The following is a 17,744-nucleotide window of genomic DNA, read 5'->3' as shown; positions in this document are numbered from 1 at the left end:
CTGCTTCAGAACATTTTCTCCCCTCAAAAATTTAACAATGTAAAACAGTCAGAGAACCGAAAGAACTTGAGGGTATACATTAATCTTTTCCTGTATCACATCAGAGCATAATAGCAGGACTTTCACTCCATGCCTATTAACCTCTGTATTATAAGAGATTTTTTAAACAGATGGGATTTTGCAGGAAATGGAGATGATAAAAGAACCTGAACTTCGTTCTCCAAAGGCATCATTGCTGCCACCTACAGATGAAACAAATTCACAGCTCCTTCCTAACATGAGGAAATGATTTTACTACAGGACAGCAAGAGTAGTAACAAGTATTTCCCGGAGAACAAGTCTATAGCTCCCCAAACAATTTTTAATTTGAGAGGGGTAAAAAAAAAAAAAAAAAAGTCTTGTGATGTTAAAAATAACGCCACCTGAGTTATCAATTACATATAAAACAATATAATTTTGGAAATCCTCTCAAAACATTCAGAATTTTCTTAAAAAATAGAAAACCATTTAAATATACAACTTGGTTTAGGTAGTAGCTTTTTCTAATGACTAAACTAAACTTTACCTGAAGACTGAAAATGGGTTGAATGTACCAATAGCTTTAAAACATGCTACAAAAATAGCATAAGAGGGTACCTCAGGATTAGGTAAATTCAGGTCTAGTCACAGTTTCTTACAAAAGAGCATATACAGGCAAATGATAGGGGGAGAGATGAGAATACTGTGTATGAGGTTTTCTTGATTATTTCAACAACATATCTGCACACATAAAAGCTTCTTTCCTTTGACCTGAAACATCCCTTCTGTTGTCTGTAGCTCATGCTTTAATAAGCATGAAAAAAAAAAAATAAATGTAGTGGTTTTATATCTGAAATAAGTAAATGGGTATCTCAAATAAGTAAAGATTTTTCAGATAAATCAAGGAAATTGGTTGAAGGCCTAAGTATAGGGATTATCAGCATCAGTGGTACAGTTTCTGGCTATGGCTTTGTATTGCTGTGATCACCTTATAAGAGGTACCATATGAGATTTTATATAAGTATAAAACAATCAGATAATATTTGAAATCCTACTATTAGCAAAGTTACCCACAGTAATATTGCCTTCTTTTATTTTTATGTTTATTCTTCATTTACATGTAGTTTAAGGAGAGAACAAGTCTGCCCTATTTTCTTTAACAATGTCACTTGAAAGGCAATTAATCAGGGGTTTCAGAGGGGATGCTGCAGAGCCAAACAGGGAAATCTCAGCACCTTGCAGGATCTACAATGAATGCTGCTTGCAAACACATTCTTTCTACGTGGATGACAGGGACACAATTTCACAAAATCACAGAATGGCTGAGCTGGGGAGGGACCACTGGAGTTCATGTTTGAAGCCCCAGCTCAAGCAGGGCCACCTAGAGCCAGATGCCCAGGACCGTGTCCAGATGAGTTTTGAGTATCACCAAGGATACAAATCCACAACCTCCCTGGGCCCCCTGTGCCAGCTCTCGGTCACCCACACAGTGAAAAAGTGTTTCCTGATGCTCAGAGTGAACATCCTGTGTTCTAGTTTGTGCCCATTGCCTCTGGTGCTGGCACTGGGCACCATGACAGGACCTGATGCAATTGCCCTGTGACAGAGCCTGGGCATCCTCTTTTCTGGTTTTTACACACGATTAGATTTTCCTGAGCCTGTTCTTCCCCAGGCTGGACAGTCCCAGTTCTCTCAGCTTTTCCTCACATAAGAGATGCTCCAGTCCCTTCATCACCTTCGTGGCCCTATGCTAGACACTCTCCAGCAACTCTCCAATTTTATTTAAAATGCTGAATCCTAGGTAGCTCCTATATGCCGTGCGGGAGCATACGCAGTTCCTACATCCAATGTAAGTAGGCGTGTTCCTGGGCACAGAAAAGGTGCATTTGACTCTTACAACAAATTTCTCTGGAAAAAGCCGGCAAAGCACGGACATGCCTCTCACCGGGCAGCAGCGAGGCACGGAAAACTGAAGTCCACCGAGAACCGGCCTCCTCCACGCAGGAGAACTTTATCGGATTGGACCACGACACCGTGTACCGCGCAGAGCGGGTTTTAGCCGCACACCCGCCCCGCCCAGCCCCACTGCAGAACGGAAGGAGCCGCCCCAGGGGCGGGCGGGAGGCGCCGCGGCCGCGCCCCGGGAGGCCGAGCACGGCCATAGAGGCTTCCGCCCGGCCGGCCTGCGGCGGCGAGAGGGGAGCGGAGCCGGGGCTTCGGGGGCGTTCGCTGCAGAGATGGTGTCGCTGCTGCCGCGCATCGAGCGGCTCTCGTCGCGGGTGGTGCGAGTGCTGGGCTGCAACCCGGGGCCCATGACCCTGCAGGGCACCAACACCTACCTGGTGGGCTCCGGGCACAGGTACCCACCCTGCTCGGAGAACGGGGCGGGGCACGGCGGACCGGGCTCCGCTGCCCCGGGCCCGCTTGCGGACCCTGTGCTGCCTTCAGCTCGAGAGGCCGCTACCGGCCTGTTCCCAAATCCCTTAGTCAGCGCTGAAGAGAGGAAAGGACAGCGTTAAATTTGAGGAGCTAGTGCCCGGAGGCGGCTTGGGCGGGTGGGACATGGAGCCTCGTCCGAGCGACCCTTGAGCCGAGGCCGGGAATTCAGTGAGGGACGCAGGCGTGTGCCTCAGGCCGCGGTGATTTCTGCCACTTGTTGCGGAGTTGTAAATGTGTGGCCTACGTTATTACCCCACTTTTTAAATTGTTATGCTGCAGGACTGGAATGTCAGGTGGCATCTGGCTATGGAGATATCCATTATTGCTAAATTTCTATCTGTCGGCTTGTTTTATTAATATTACTTGGCTGTCATGTGAACACTCTTTATTTTCTGGTGTGTGTCTCTCCCTCCCTTTTTTGTGGTCCGTGTGTAGAAGAGTCCTTATTGACACTGGAGAGCCAGATATTCCTGAATATATCAGCTGTTTAAAGCAGGCACTGTCAGAGTTCAACATCGCCATTCAAGAAATTTTAGTGACACACTGGCATCGTGATCATACTGGTGGAATACCTGATATCTGCAAAAGCATTCCGAGTGGTAGGCAGAGATTTCAGATATTGCTGAAAATGTTAAGCACATGGCAAGAAAAGCATTAACTGAATGCGTCTGTGCAAATCAACTGGATTATTATTCTGTATAAACTACGTGCAATTTCATGATCCTGCTGCAGTGTATAGATTGAGAGCAATGAATAATCTGAATTTAATAGTTGTAGTACTACAGGTTTTCTTCGATACCTGTGCATACTATCGTAGTGAATTCTACTTATGTGTAAATAATGAAAACATAGGTTATTATCAGCATGGTACTAAGAGATGTGATAAAAACGTGAAAAACTGATTCTGTTTTACTTGGACAGCAATGATAAGTTTATTGTTATTTTCACTTTTGTAAAAACAAATTGCTTGAATTTTGAAAAAGAAATGTGCATAACTTTGGGATTCCTTACAGGAGCCCATTAGTAGTTGCTGACAAATTCATAAGCCTCAGAGCATGAGGGAAAAGCAGTAGGGCAGTGTGCAAGTAAAGTCTGATCTAAAAAATGTGTATTTCATGTTGACAAGCAGTAAGAGACATTTCTGTGTTGGTATCTGAGAAGAGAATAAGCGGGATGGATAATGTGGTAATTCTTAACATTGTTGGACTTTGTCACGAGCTTTGTCACAGGCTTAATTTTGTAAAGTTGCCAGGTGCTTATCTGCAACGAAGCCCTGGCACTACTGAAAACAATTGGTGTCCTGGAGACATGGGTACATCGGTGTCTTTGTGAGGATTTTGGGCTAGCCAGCCTATCAATGTGGTTGTGAAAACTAGCAAGGGATATGAATGCCTTTCTGAGTTGCTATCTATAGCTGTTCCACCCAAGGTGTTTGCATTTTGTGCACTGTTCAGAATGATAAAAGTTGAGAGAAGTTGCAGGTCAAAAAGTCTTCATCCAATTTTAGACAAATGTTGAGTGATGCTTCTGTGAATCATAAAGTAAAATGTGAGGGCAGAAATCTTAGTGGCATTGTAAAAACTTGGGGGAATTGGCTCATGAGTCAAGAAGGAACATTTGTAAAATATAATATTACTGATCTTTATTAATTTCATTTGTGGTTTTTTTCCAACTTCAAATTTTTCACTGGTACAGAGTGCTGTATTCAGAATCAGTGGCTTTCACTGTTTAGTGGTTTTGGCTCTGGAATAAGGCTGCCCTACAAATATAAATATAATAATTTACAGAATTTGTTGTTTCTAGTTTTGTATTCATACTGTATGATAATTAATAGTACTTATTCAAAAAGTAACCTGTCTGTGGAATTACCTTGTTAACGACAAATTCAAACCATCGTTGTCTTTGCTTTCCTTAAATATTAGACTCAAACTATCGCATATGTAAGCTCCCTCGTGTCCCTCACTGTGAAGAAACAATAGAAGGAGGACATAAATATTTTTATCTTAAAGATGGAGATATGATAGAGACAGAGGGAGCCACACTCAGGTAATCATGAATTTCTTCAAGTTCTTTTTTGTTCAGAATTCTGATTTGTACATGCATCCTAATTCTTAATGATTGCCAATGCATACATCTAATCTTTTCAGCACTTATGCATGTAGTCTTCCTATCGTGATCCAGCAGGATATGTTAATACAAAGACGTTGTTTTTATGAATGAGAATTATCAGAAATTAGCCTTTGGATTTAGTCTTTAGACTCAGCAGAGAAATTAACAGTATTTCCCTAGAAAAACACTTTCTCCAGGGAAATCAAATAGGATTTTGCATACTTTGTTATCACTTTTACATAATTAGTTACTATTAAAATTGTGGAAGTCTTTAGTAGTCTGGCTGGATTATTAGCATGCCTTTCTTTTTACTTGAAAAATATTTCCCTAGGAGACTCTAAAACATTTAATACTTAAAATGTTACATTTTAGACCTTGAACCTATGAGGTTCTTGTAGGATGCCAGTTTTGGAGGACTTCTTTCCGTGATGCGTACTACCTATAATGTTAGTCTGAATGAGTGTGAAACAGAAAGCTAATGTGCCTCGTGGAGGCACACACACAATAAAAAGGTCTGACCATTCTGTTTTCAAGACTCCTTTCTTTAACAAGGCATTATTCTTACAAGGATGAAGTTTGCTTATTTTCTTCATTTTAGATGGGAGCTGTATTCCACTTGTAGACTATGTCACTTGGTTGATTGCAAGGGAAAAAACATTTAAAAAGAAAAGGGATGTGTTTTGTCAAAAAGCATTTTATTTTATTCATGTAAAAATAGAAGAAAAAGCATCTTATATTGCATACTGAAGACCTTTCACTACCCTAAGTGGCCCGTGTTTGGACAAAACTTAGGAGATGGAAAATAATTTTTTTCATTTCAATCCAAGTCAGTCAAAGATTAGCACGTTTTGAAGTTTGTGGAGGACCGGGCATAGGCATGTTTTGTCTCAGACATTCTGACTTGCGACAGGGAAATTGTGATTGGCAGGGAGAGGCCCTTGGAGGTGGGACAGCACGGTCCTGAGCCAGCTTCCTTTTCCACCTTCAGATTCATGGTGCCTTCACCAGTTTCCCACCTCAGCTTGGTGCCTGGAGGGTTCAAACAGGCTGGCTGTGCTGGTGTGGGAGTTGAGAGCTTCTTAAAGGGTGTTGTAAAAATACAGGGCTTGTAGCCAACACCTGGGAGAAGTTTATTGTGACGATTGGGAGCTTGTTGAAGTGTGTCCTCAAAGTGAAGGGCTTCTTAGCTAGCACTTCTGAGGCCAAATAGTGGCCTAGTTTATACCAGAAAGCATGGGCGTTCCCAGACACATAGTCTGGTGTCCTTATTGATCCTGAAGAGAATTTGTAACAAATGTCACAACCCCTACGGGTGAATTGTAACAGGAGTGATGCAGCCAAACTTTATGGTTGGTTAAAAGCAGGCATTCTCACCTGGGTTAATTCAGTAACCACTTCAAGGATACTCCTAGACCCACCACTGGTTCCAAAACAGCAGTATCTGCATGTTAAATTTTAGTTAGCAGCCATCAGGTTCTCAAGGTGTGCCACAGCAGGGGGCAAGACATGCTGGCAGCACCTGTCTACACAGTGTCTGGCGTTGTCTTTCTGCTATTTTTTCATGTTAGTGGTTTGGCTTCCTGGTGAAATTTCATCAAGAACTGAAGGATCCATGTCCCAAAGGTGAGCCCATCAACTTGATTTTGATGTTGCCTCCACAAGGAGATGGCTCACCTGCTTTCTGCTGAGCTCAGTATTCAGTAGAAGCTGGAAGTCATTGCATCAGATTATGCTGCACTTGAGGTCTCCCAGCCCTGCTTCAGCACGGCTGGGAGCTGTTTAGCCTTGCCCTGTACACCACACTTGGCACCAGCTCTGTCACTTCCTGATCACTGCTTTGATGCATCTGCCATTAACAAGAAGATTCTAATGGATATTATCAGTGATGCTGGTTGGAGTTGTGTTACTTTCAGTCTGCATCAGCCTCGGCATAAGATCCTTCTACTTTTCAGAAATCATCATGAAAGGACACCCCAGTACAGCTCCTTGGCAGCTCAGGTTACCATATACTGTATACATACCCACTGCTCCTTTGCTGCATGCTAATAACACTGCTTGTGCAAGCTGTGGGTTCCTAATCCTTACCATGCAGGTGTTTAATGACCTGCACATAGAACAGCTGAAAGAGCTGCAGGGAAAAATAAATTTTTGGAGACTGAACTTTATCTGGGTCAGGTTCAGAAGTTTGTAGTTAATTTCTAAAAGAATAGCTATCGTCCTTACCCTCCTTCCAAAGTACAGTGTGTACGTCAAGAACTTCAAGTGTTTCAATCTGGAAATAACATGTCAATCTTATTTTTTAAAGCTTCAGAATAATGCCCTCTGTAATAGAAATTCTGCATGGCTAGTCAGCTCCTTTAATGCACTTGTATTAATGCACATACAGTGTGTCATGTAAGTAAAAGCATGCTAGAGATGATTGGTGTTCTCTGGATGGTATAAGAAAATTGATTGGGATTAGGCAAAGTGATACCTGTTTATATCAACTTTTCAGCCTTTTTTGGTCAGTTTTTTCTGGTTCTTGTTATGGGCTGCTTTGCAAGTGTATTATTTTACCATCATTTTTTCTGGCTTCAAAAATGAAGTGTATATATATATGAAAAACATATGCTTTTTTGCTCTTTAAACAGAGTTTTATATACACCAGGACACACTGATGATCATATGATTTTACATCTAGAAGAAGAAAATGCTATATTTTCTGGTGACTGTATTTTAGGGGAAGGAACAACAGTAATAGAAGACCTATCTGATTACATGAAAACTTTGAAAAAGTTGTTAGAAATGAAACCAGATTTGATTTATCCAGGTAAGTGGTTTTGGTTTTAACTGCTCTCTTTTACTGTGTAATTTTTAAATATCTCCTCTAAGAATTTGATAACTATTATTACAATCAAACATCATTCCTGATGTAAAAATTCAATTTAATAAGCAGTAAGCTAAGCTGACTTTGTCATGGTGGTTTGCAAAACATTTTCAGTGATAGGTATCTTTCCTTTCTTAAATTTCTCCATTTCAGGGTGGGTCTTGTCTTTCTGTGCCTAAAGACTCCAGGGGCCAAAGTCTTTCACTCTTGGAATCATACAGCAGATTTAATTTTCTTACATTACTCTATCCCTGTCCTTGAATGTTATCCTGGAAGAAAAAAATATTAATTGTTGTTTCATTCCTTTTCATCCCCACATACATACACTGTCAACGTGAGTAACCTAAATGTTGAGAGAGTTGCGTGTCCTTTGCAATACAGATTAATCACAAATTTGTCTTGGAAAGCTGTAGAACTGTAAAGTGGTAATCTTAGTTAATGATTTAGGTTCAATTTGAACAAGAGCTAGGAGGCCAAAAATGTTCTAAAAATAAGTTGCCTATTCATTCAGTCTATGAATTTCCTTTAGTTCTTTTCTCTCTCTCTCCCCTTCAAACCTTGGGAATGCATTTACTTTTCATATATACCACATGTCTGTTTGACAAGACTACATTTTAAGAATTCATTATGTAACTACAGTTTAAGCTCCTCATTTGCTTTTTCAGAGCTACATTTCAGGATTTTTTCTGACTTTTTCTGTTTCATCTTCAACTTGTCATTCCAAGCTACTGTATCTACGTTCTCAGTTGTGCCTTTTTCCATTAGCCATCTATGTTTAGCCTACTCTCTTGTGTTCACTCTTAAAATAGCCTTCTTTTGAAGTATGTGTCCTTTAAGATCTCGGCATAAAAATGCTGTTTAAGAAAAACATTCTTACATATTCCATAGATGTGGAGGTTGATGTAGACAGAATAGTGACTTGGTCATATTTATTGACTTAACTGACTTAAGTAACCATTAAAACTAACAATTGTTTAGCCTCCAAAACCTCAACCAAATGTTTTACTTACTTTCTTTCTTTCTTAATACCTGCAAAATGCAGTCTGTTCCTCTAACTGAATTTCTGCCTTCCAAAACCCCATATATGTCCAATTCTGTTTGGTTTATCAAATGTATCTGTTGTATTTCACTCTGTTCTTAATGATTTTGTATCTAGATTACATATTCACCAAGGCTGAACATCTGTGCTCTTTATTTGTAAGTGTTTGCTGCTGTTTTAATTGTGTTCTTACTGGACTTGGAATTAGGAAGCCGATCTGACATTGTGCATTTTCAGTGATGATAGCTAAGTATTGAGATTTGGAGGTTTGGAACTATTCATCCATGCGCCACAAAATGTACGTGCAGTCATGCAAAAAGTGCTATTGCCCAATCAGAACAATTGGTGATACTGTTGGGTGTAACTACAGCAGAAGTAGTTTGCTTTACCAATATGTTCTATATAAGCCAATCACTCTGTACTGCAGTATTAGGTCTTCATAATTCTTGAACCGGTTCCTCCACCAATGCTTTAGCACTCATGTCGTAACCTCAGAATTGCACAAATTTTTTTAACAAACTGACTGCTGACTACCTGAGAGTAGGTGAATTTTGTCAATCCTTTCCCTTCTGTGTTTCTTTTTTGACTTAATATGGGAATGACTCAGGCACAATACTCAGCATATCTAATTACAGATAATATTTGATGAGAATCCTTGGGACAAGAAAAGGGCATTTTAGTCAGCAGAGGGCTCCCCATCCTGTAATAATAAACGATTTTCCTTGGAAATACAGAAAAAAATGGTACCAGAATTAGGAATTTGTGGAAGATTTCATGAGCCAATTGTTCTCTTCACTTCTGTCCTTTGTACTGTAATTTAGAGAACTTCACAATGTGTTATGAGGAAATAATATGTATCTGTCTGAAATTAAAGCTGAGTTCAAGGAAAGACGGTCATATTTTGAGAGTGCTTTTCATATACTCAGAAACATTCTACTTTTATTCAGATATTAATCCATTTATTACAGTTAATAAATAAATAACTCTACTGCTGTTACTGAAAAATGATGGATGGGAAAGTTCCACATCTGGGTTTAGTTCCAAGCTTTCTGAGATCATTTTAATGTACGTATATGCATACACAACAGCTATGGATCAGATGATGTAATGGATATGTAGTCCCTTTAACTTTACAAAATGTGGGTTCCAGTTCAGGTTCTGACATTGGTCTTGTAGTCCAAGTCAATTAAATCACTTGGAAGAGTAGGGACAGGTTTTAAGAATGCCTAGAGATTCCATGTACAACCCTTAATTTTGATTACTTCAGTGAGACTTCTGTCATGAGAGAATGCAAGAGAATGGACAGTTAAGATTACAGTCTCTGCTTTGTAGATCTTACTGTGTTTTTTCTAAAAAGTTTTTTAAGTTTTGGGTGTATAAATGGTAACAGTAGAGATACTGTTACACTTGTAATTTATTTTATAAGGAAAAATAGCTTCATATTAAATATGTTTGAAATCATTAAATATAAATGCATATGCTAGTATAGCTTTATGTTTACACATTAGATATCTTGTATTTATAATACTTAAACAAGGTAAGTTTCAATGTATACTTAGTAAATTCAAACATGCTGGAGTGTTCAAGCTGAGATGTATAAATATTTTGACTTACAGAAGGATAGATTCCTTTGACACTTTAGTTCAAAACATGAAAAATCAGTTGCTCTTTTTCTATAAGCTGCCTGTCATCAGGCAAAATAAGCTTTGATTTTAAAAGCTTAAAAATTAAAAACCCATTTAATCCGTAAACCCAAAAGTACAAGTAAAGATTACGGTGATTTTTTTAATAGTTAGAGAACCTCAAAAGAAACTGATTTTGATGATACCAAATAACTTCTAAAAGAAAGCTATAGTTTTTTACAGTAGTTTCTGTCCTACTAATTTTATAAATTACTTAGAGTTTGCACTCAGAGGGCAGAGCTGGAAGTTGCTGCTGCTACTTCAGGTGAGTTGTACAGGTGAAGAAATAGGAAACCTTGCTATAAAAAGCAAGTGATGAATGTTTGTGCAACAAACACAATAAGTAACACAATAAGTTGAATTTTTATGCATGTAGCTCTCATGGCTGAACAATATTTTCTGTCATTTTAATGTACCGTGAGACAGTATTTGATTTTTCATAAAGGTTAGTGCTTTAGCAGTTAAGGTGTTTCATAATGTGATTCAAAGACCTTTAAGTAAGTTGACCATTTCTGATCTGCCACTGTCAGTTCAGGAAACAATTTGTTTTGCTTTTTAACCAGCCAGACATAAAATGATCCACCTATAACTTTCCCTGTGCCTTCCATTTTTCCTGCCCTGACACGTTCCGACTGCCTCTCTTATTTGTTTCCTATTAATTTTTCTTATCATACTCACGACAGTGTTTTTAAAGGCAGAAAATACAGTATGTGAATCAGATTTGAAGATTTGTCACAATTGAAGATGTCACCTTGGTGTTTGCCCCAACAGGACAGTAGTACCTGAGTCCTTTGCATCAGCCATTATTGTTCAAAGGCCAGTATCAGTTTGAATCATTAGTGTCAATATCCTTTGGGGAGAGGAAGACAGGAAAACGGAGATAATACAGTAATCTGAATCTCATCTTTTAAATCTGTTCAGCAGTGAACTCTTTCCTTTTTTCTAATGGCCTAAAGTAGTCTTCCCTTGCTTTCCTTATTCCATCTGAAGTATTCCCTTTTCCCTGTTCAGACTTCTAATATCCTAGTTTTTCCTTTCCATCTTAATGCTTTGCAGATGCAGACTGTAATACAGACATTCAAACCTTTTTCTCATGAGTTTTAAATCTACTAGAGTTTACATAAGAATGTTTCAATTATTCAATAGTGTACTTAATTACAAATGTAAGTAATAGTGATCTGGTACATGTGTTTTGATTTTTAGGTCATGGCCCAGTAGTACGTGATGCAAATACTAGAATCCAAAACTACATTTCTCACCGACTTGCACGTGAACAGCAAATTATAAATGTTTTCCAGAAGAATACTGGGAAATCATATACATCTTCAGAGCTTGTAAAGATGGTATACAAGGTAATTGTTGGTCAAAAGTTTTAGATCAAACTAAAGAAAATTGAGGTTAGGTTCATAAAACTTGTATGTAACAGTGTTGGTCTTTGAATGAACATTATGGTAGCTCTTTGAAAGAGATAAAAAATATTTCTGCCTGTTCAGGGTTCAATTATGACTGTGCCTTTAAATTGTCTTGTTTAAGCACTTAATTGAGGTGAGGCCCACATGATTCTTACAAACTTATTTAACTATCCAGGTCTTAGGCACAGTTTCATAAGACTAAGCAAAAATTAAATTGTAGTGCTTGGTTCAAAATGAAAAGTATTACATGACTGTTAGTTGTGGATTTCCCAAAGTGTGTTCTCCTGAAGAATGGTTGAAAACTTTGAGTTCTTGATTTATTAGTCTGCAGGAGGTTACCAGTGGACTGCAGTTCCACAGGACAGAGAAAGATAATGCAGCTCAGATGTTGGATGGCTTGCATGTGTCTTTAGACTGGTGTAACAGTACTTTCTTGCTACTTCATCATCCTTCATGTAACCTCTTCAGTTTTTCCCTGCGGTGGGGGGTTGCTCTCCTAACAAGCAGAGATAAGAGATACAGTATTTCTGCTGTGGAGGAAGATGTCAGAGTTGCCAATGGCTGTGGCTTGTGAACAGGTCAGTAACAGCTTCAGGGCTCATTTTTCCTGGTTCTGCTGCTACGCAATTTCCAAAAGAATGCCTACATCACCATGAACGTTTTGCAGTGCTGATGTACCATTACCTATGGCCATTCGGCTTCTGCAGTTCTGCCTGGTGAACTAGGTTTTAAGTATAGAGCCATTCTCGTGTTTCTGTAAATCACAAACCACTTGTCCCGCCTATATAATTTTTCCAGTACAAAGAAATGTATATGCTTTCAAAATATTCTCAAGGTTCACAATTTATTTAACTAGTTTTCTAGTGACTTTTCGTACTATACATATTATTTGAAGAACTTTTTAATTTTCAAAAAGGAAAAAAAGAGCTTTACCTTTAGATGATAGAGCTGGAGAGCAGGATTTTGAGCAGTCATCATACAATCATAGAACGGTATGGGTTAGAAGGGACTTTAAAGTCAGCAATTTCCATCCCCCCTGCCATGCCCTTCCACAAAACCAGGTTGCCCCATCCACCTTGTCCTTGAACCCTCCTTAGGGATGGGACATCCACAGCTTTTCTGGGCAACACGTGTTACTGCTTTTTACATAATGAGCATTGAAGAATTGTAAGAAATATTTTGTCCTCCTGAAGCTGTTACATATTTTTATTGTTTACTCATTTACAGATACTAATTGCTACTGGATATTTAAACCTATACAAATGTTGTCATGGAATAGAACAGATAGTTATCTATGGAGAAATGCATTATAAATTTGTCTTTAAAAATATTCAGCTACACTGACAACCCAGGGCAGACCGAGCCCAGAGGAGGAGTCTTCTTAAAGCTGGCCAAAGTTTTCATCATACAAATAGATAATGCAAAAAACCGAGCAAAGTAAACAAAAATGTGTTGTTGGCCTGCGCATTTAACCAGTGTAAAATTGATTTGCTAACCTAACTAACTGAATGTTCCCATACCAATTCAGAAGAGGAAAATCTGTGGTAATAAACCATGGGTTCCATATATTGAAAAAAATAATTGATGCATATTTAAATACAAAATGCATATTTTTTGTTCCCCTTAGGAAATCCCTGAGAATTTACTTCCAGCAGCAGAACATAACCTCCTAGTCCACTTGAAGAAGCTGGAAAAAGAAGGAAAAGTGTGTAAGTTGTGGAAGGAGGGTCATTTTCATTTTGATGTTCTATGCACTATTTCTCATGTTATTTTAGTGCATTATTTTCTGGGGGGGGGGGGAATGCAATTTTTTGCATTAGCTGTCCATCATACAAATTGAAGTAGAGTAATGTAGAGAATGGTTGTACAGTATTCACAAACTTTTAGAAAATATTTTACTAAGTATTTGAGTGCTTAGAGCTCAGATTACTTCAATGCATATGCCTTTAAATTTTTATTTAAAACATACCATAGAATACATTCCTAATGGCAGCATTTATATCTTCCTGTATTTTCTGAAATTCATACCTAAATATGCATATGCATTTTATGAGTTTACATATAAGTTTGTGCCCATACTAAATATTGTGTGTATGTGTTATAGAGATGGTTAAAATCATGCAGTGTAAATTTTTATAATTTCTGATTAGTACAGTGCCTAAGTAGAGCTGCTATATTTAGTTTACTGCTTTTACATTGTGCCTTTACTCTTAATGAACAAGGTGAACTATACTATTTCTGTAATGGCATGTGCATATGGAAGCATTACTCAGTCAAAGCTTAGGAAAATATTTCTTCCTGCACAATACATAACTGCACTCAGGACTGTCTATTTATAAGTAAATAATCACATGAATTTACAGCTGTTGCAGGGCTTATTTTGTACAGAATACCATAGAAACTTTGCTAGCATGGTACTTATTGCAGCAGCTTTTAAATATTATCTCAATTCTTGGTTATTAACATACATCCTTGATCTATACATTTCTCCAATTTTGTGCCACCAGACTCATCAAGGGCATGAGGTGCTGTTGACTCTTTATCTCTTCTTTTCACTCTCAAAGTAGTTCAAGCAACAGCATTTTCTGTTGAGATCAAATAGTAGATAAATTAACTTTTTCTTTAAAGGTAGTCTTCCCTACAAGAGTGTCTGCATCTTGAATGCCCAGGAAATAATTTGGTTGAGTGAGCTACTGATTTAAGGGTTTGTTTTCTCAAAACCACCCTTTTCATTCTCAGAAATCACATTTCAGTTTTGAAGAGAGAGCACATACTTGAAATTATTAGAAAGGTTAAATAACTAGAGGAGACGCTAGTCAGAATAATTCTTGGGAATCTCCTACTCCAGTTGGAGGCCCTTGATTCAGATGTGTGTCTTGCTTTCCTGGAAGCACAAGATATGCCCTTTGAAGTTTGTTTTGTTTTTTAAACCTGAATTTGTGGGCACAGATAAAGCAAGAAGCAATCTCATTGGAACACTTGGGGTTGCTGAATTTTTAAATACAAGCTTAGGCCCAGACCTATGGTAAATGCTTAACATTATGTGACCTTTGCCCATTTTTCAGTTCAAATTAAGGGCATCTGTTGAGGAAAACTGATTCTGTAGATTTTGAGCATGTCGCATACAAATGCTTGTGTACTCGTGGTACTTGCTCATTTGATTTTAATATCCTTTGATGCCCTTTCCACATATTCTGAGACCTTGCAGCATCTCAAGTTTTGTTCTCGTTATGGAGGACTTGAGCCGTAGACATAACACTGTCTTGTTTAATTTTCTCAAAATGTTTTTCCAAAAGAACATCTTGTCAGTATCAATAATGGATGTGACAGGCATATTACAACCTTACAAGTGAGTTACTCACTGCAGATGATGGCCATATGTTGCCTGCTGCAATCATTAATTATCCACTCAATATTAGGGATTGCAGATTTTGTCGGTACATAACTATTATGACTACAGTTGAGAGCGACACTGCCTCTTAATTCAAACACAAATGTTGCTCTTGTTACTTAAGACAAAAATAATGTCTTGTAAGCAGGAGTGTGGCACAATGTGCATGTGTAAGCTTTATCCCATGGTTGGATATAAATAATTTCGTCATTGTTTCACATCATAGCTGATGAAGAGATAAAAATAATTTGGCTATTCTTAATTTAGGAGCACAGACTTTTTTACGTCTAAAGGTTATAAATCTCAGAAAATGCAACAAGTGCTCTGCTACCTCAGATTTCTTAATATCTAGAAAGTTTAATATACCAAACTTGAAATAACTAGAGGATTATTAAGACCTTTTTATTAATCACTCTTTATACTGCTCGGTTACATTGTGAAATAGTTGGTGTTTATCACTTTTGATTAAAACTGAACACTAGCATGAAGGAAAGTATTTCATTAGTTTTAATAATGAATGTCATGTGTAGGCATACATATACATGTTAAGTTTGGGATAATGTTTACAAATAAAATCTAAGTATTGATTTGTGACTAATTTGGTGTCTTTTTCTTAACAGTACGTGATGAAACTCCCAACTTCAGATGGAAAAACAATTTATAAGTTAGGCAAGATTGCTCAGGAATGTATTTAAATCTTCATGGTTGCTGTATGAAAAATCATAACAATGAGGAAAGTAAAAACTAATTTTTACTTAGTTTTAAAAAAAGTGGTGACAATTTTAAAGCAATGTTACAGTAAGTTAACTGATGTTTCACATTCTACTCTACTGGAATTTTAAAATACCTTGGCAAGTACTGAGTTAATAAAAAGGAATGAGTGTGAAGAATTGAATCCTGCCTTTGTTATAAAGTGCTGAGTTTTATAATTTTTGCATTTATCATGCAAAAGACAAATAGCAAGGTCTTATAAACTTAATATTATAGTATCTTAAAGCAATATTATAAATTTAATATATCACTTATATAGAAGAAACCTCTAGTAAAAAAAACAGAAAATATGTTATTCTAAACCTGGTTTCACCTGCTTGTGTTTCTCAAAACGTAATTTTCTAATAAGTTATCTGTACATATTAAAAAACCAAGTTATTTTTGCTAACAGGTGTAATACTGGGGTTTATGTTCCTTTTCTAATTTAGCTGAATGTGCTCATCTTTGCTGGTTGCTCAGTGCCATATGTTTTAACAAACACTGGAAGTAATTCTAGACTTTTGGTTTTTTTGGTGGAAACACCATTTCTATGGAATTCATTCAAAGGATGCATTAATTTTAACTAACGAGTGTCAATGCACAGAGTTGGAGCAGACTCTTAAATTCTTTGTAAAATTCTGCAAGAATTTAATTAAAAAGCTGTATAAATTGAGATATGTGTTACATGCCATATGAAGTTTTGCTGTCAATCCACTTAAAGTAGAAATATTTTAACTAAGAGGTTGTATTTGTTTGTAAGGTATTGTACAGTGTATTAAACTATGTTTGGAGATTAATTTAAAACTGCAAGTTCAGTTCTCTGTGAACCTCCGACTTGCAGAATAGCACATAAATATTTGCATTACTTTGTCTATTCAAAGTGTGAGACATTTGGTGATATATACATTTCTTATAATATTATTCAGCCTTAAAAAACAAAAGCAGATCTGAGATATTTGAAAATATCAAGGACAAATATATGACCTTGAAAACCTTTGACCATTCAATCCTGTACCCTCATTTGTGAAGCATGCATATATGTTTGGGTCTTTAAGGCATATCTTAATAATTGACATTGTTTTATGAAGCTGATGGCATTTGTTCTGATCAGCTGAGACAGATCCAAAACACAAAAATCTTCACTGGAACAGCAACCCAAAACTGAAATGGTGCTCTGAAGTAGTAGGCAGACCCCCGAAGAAGGGGAATAATTACTTTCTGTAAAAATTATGCTTCTTTCAAGCTTCACTGATCTGAAATTTGGCCACATTATGACACATGCTCACTTTTAACTTTTTATACAGTGGCATTTTGAGGCCTTTCTCAGGTCTGCTAGGTTTCTTTCCTATTGTATTTTCTATTTACTTATATTTTTCCAGACACTTTTTATCCCTTCCTCCCACAAACTTTTTTTTTCTTCAATTCCTTTTGGAATAATTACTCATTTTTCAATTGGACTTCTTTCCATTAATAATTCGTTTTCCTGTAGCTATTCCATTAATTTATAGTTACCTTTTCTACTGTTAGGCATAAAAACATAATTATCACTGCTTTATTGAAAAAGATAAAAAGATAATCCATATGCTCTGAATGGTGTCGTTTTGCTTCAAGAAAACAGAAATATCAGTGAAATGACAGTTTGCTGTCATGTGGTCTGAGAATGCTAAGACAGCAGGAAACTGATATGAAGAGGTGATGTCTCATTACTTTTCTGAGCTAAAGAAGAAATCTAATGTCACTTAATGATTTTCTTCTGTTTTACTATAAATTTTGAAATACATGGAAATGGCTTTAGAATGTACTTAAAGAATTGTTGGAACTTGCAGGTGGTGAAGAAAGCAAGAGAATACAAATAGAAAACTCCATGTTCTCTGCTGTGCTGCCTGACATCTTCAAAAAAAAAAAAGGAAAAAGGCTGTTTAACCAGACAAGTAATTAATGATTGTGTATGGTGTCTTTGGAATATTAAGAGCAGAAATTGCACTGTTACTAAGATGCATATATAATAAAGGATACTTGGCTATGGCATCTTGAAAAA

At 37.3% G+C, this 17,744-nt stretch overlaps 1 protein-coding gene across 2 annotated transcripts; it reads left to right on the top strand.

Annotated features, from left to right (window-relative positions):
• The first annotated feature begins 2,160 nt into the window (after nucleotides 1-2,160).
• On the top strand, nucleotides 2,161-17,744 carry LACTB2 (lactamase beta 2). 2 transcript variants are annotated; one of them, XM_053982586.1, is made up of 7 exons: nucleotides 2,161-2,377; nucleotides 2,893-3,056; nucleotides 4,380-4,503; nucleotides 7,197-7,375; nucleotides 11,357-11,505; nucleotides 13,193-13,270; nucleotides 15,577-17,744. In XM_053982586.1, the coding sequence occupies exons 1-7, from the start codon at nucleotides 2,256-2,258 to the stop codon at nucleotides 15,649-15,651; spliced, it is 891 nt and encodes a 296-aa protein (XP_053838561.1). In that variant the 5' UTR covers nucleotides 2,161-2,255; the 3' UTR covers nucleotides 15,652-17,744. The 2 variants fall into 2 exon arrangements, with proteins under 2 accessions (XP_053838561.1, XP_053838552.1); XM_053982577.1 differs by having other exon boundaries at nucleotides 2,165-2,377; nucleotides 13,193-13,274.

The sequence above is a fragment of the Vidua macroura genome, chromosome 1, assembly GCF_024509145.1.
Source record: "Vidua macroura isolate BioBank_ID:100142 chromosome 1, ASM2450914v1, whole genome shotgun sequence".
NCBI lineage: Eukaryota > Metazoa > Chordata > Aves > Passeriformes > Viduidae > Vidua > Vidua macroura.
The sequence above is the reverse complement of the archived record's forward strand: the minus strand, read 5'-3'. Positions and strand labels throughout refer to the sequence as shown.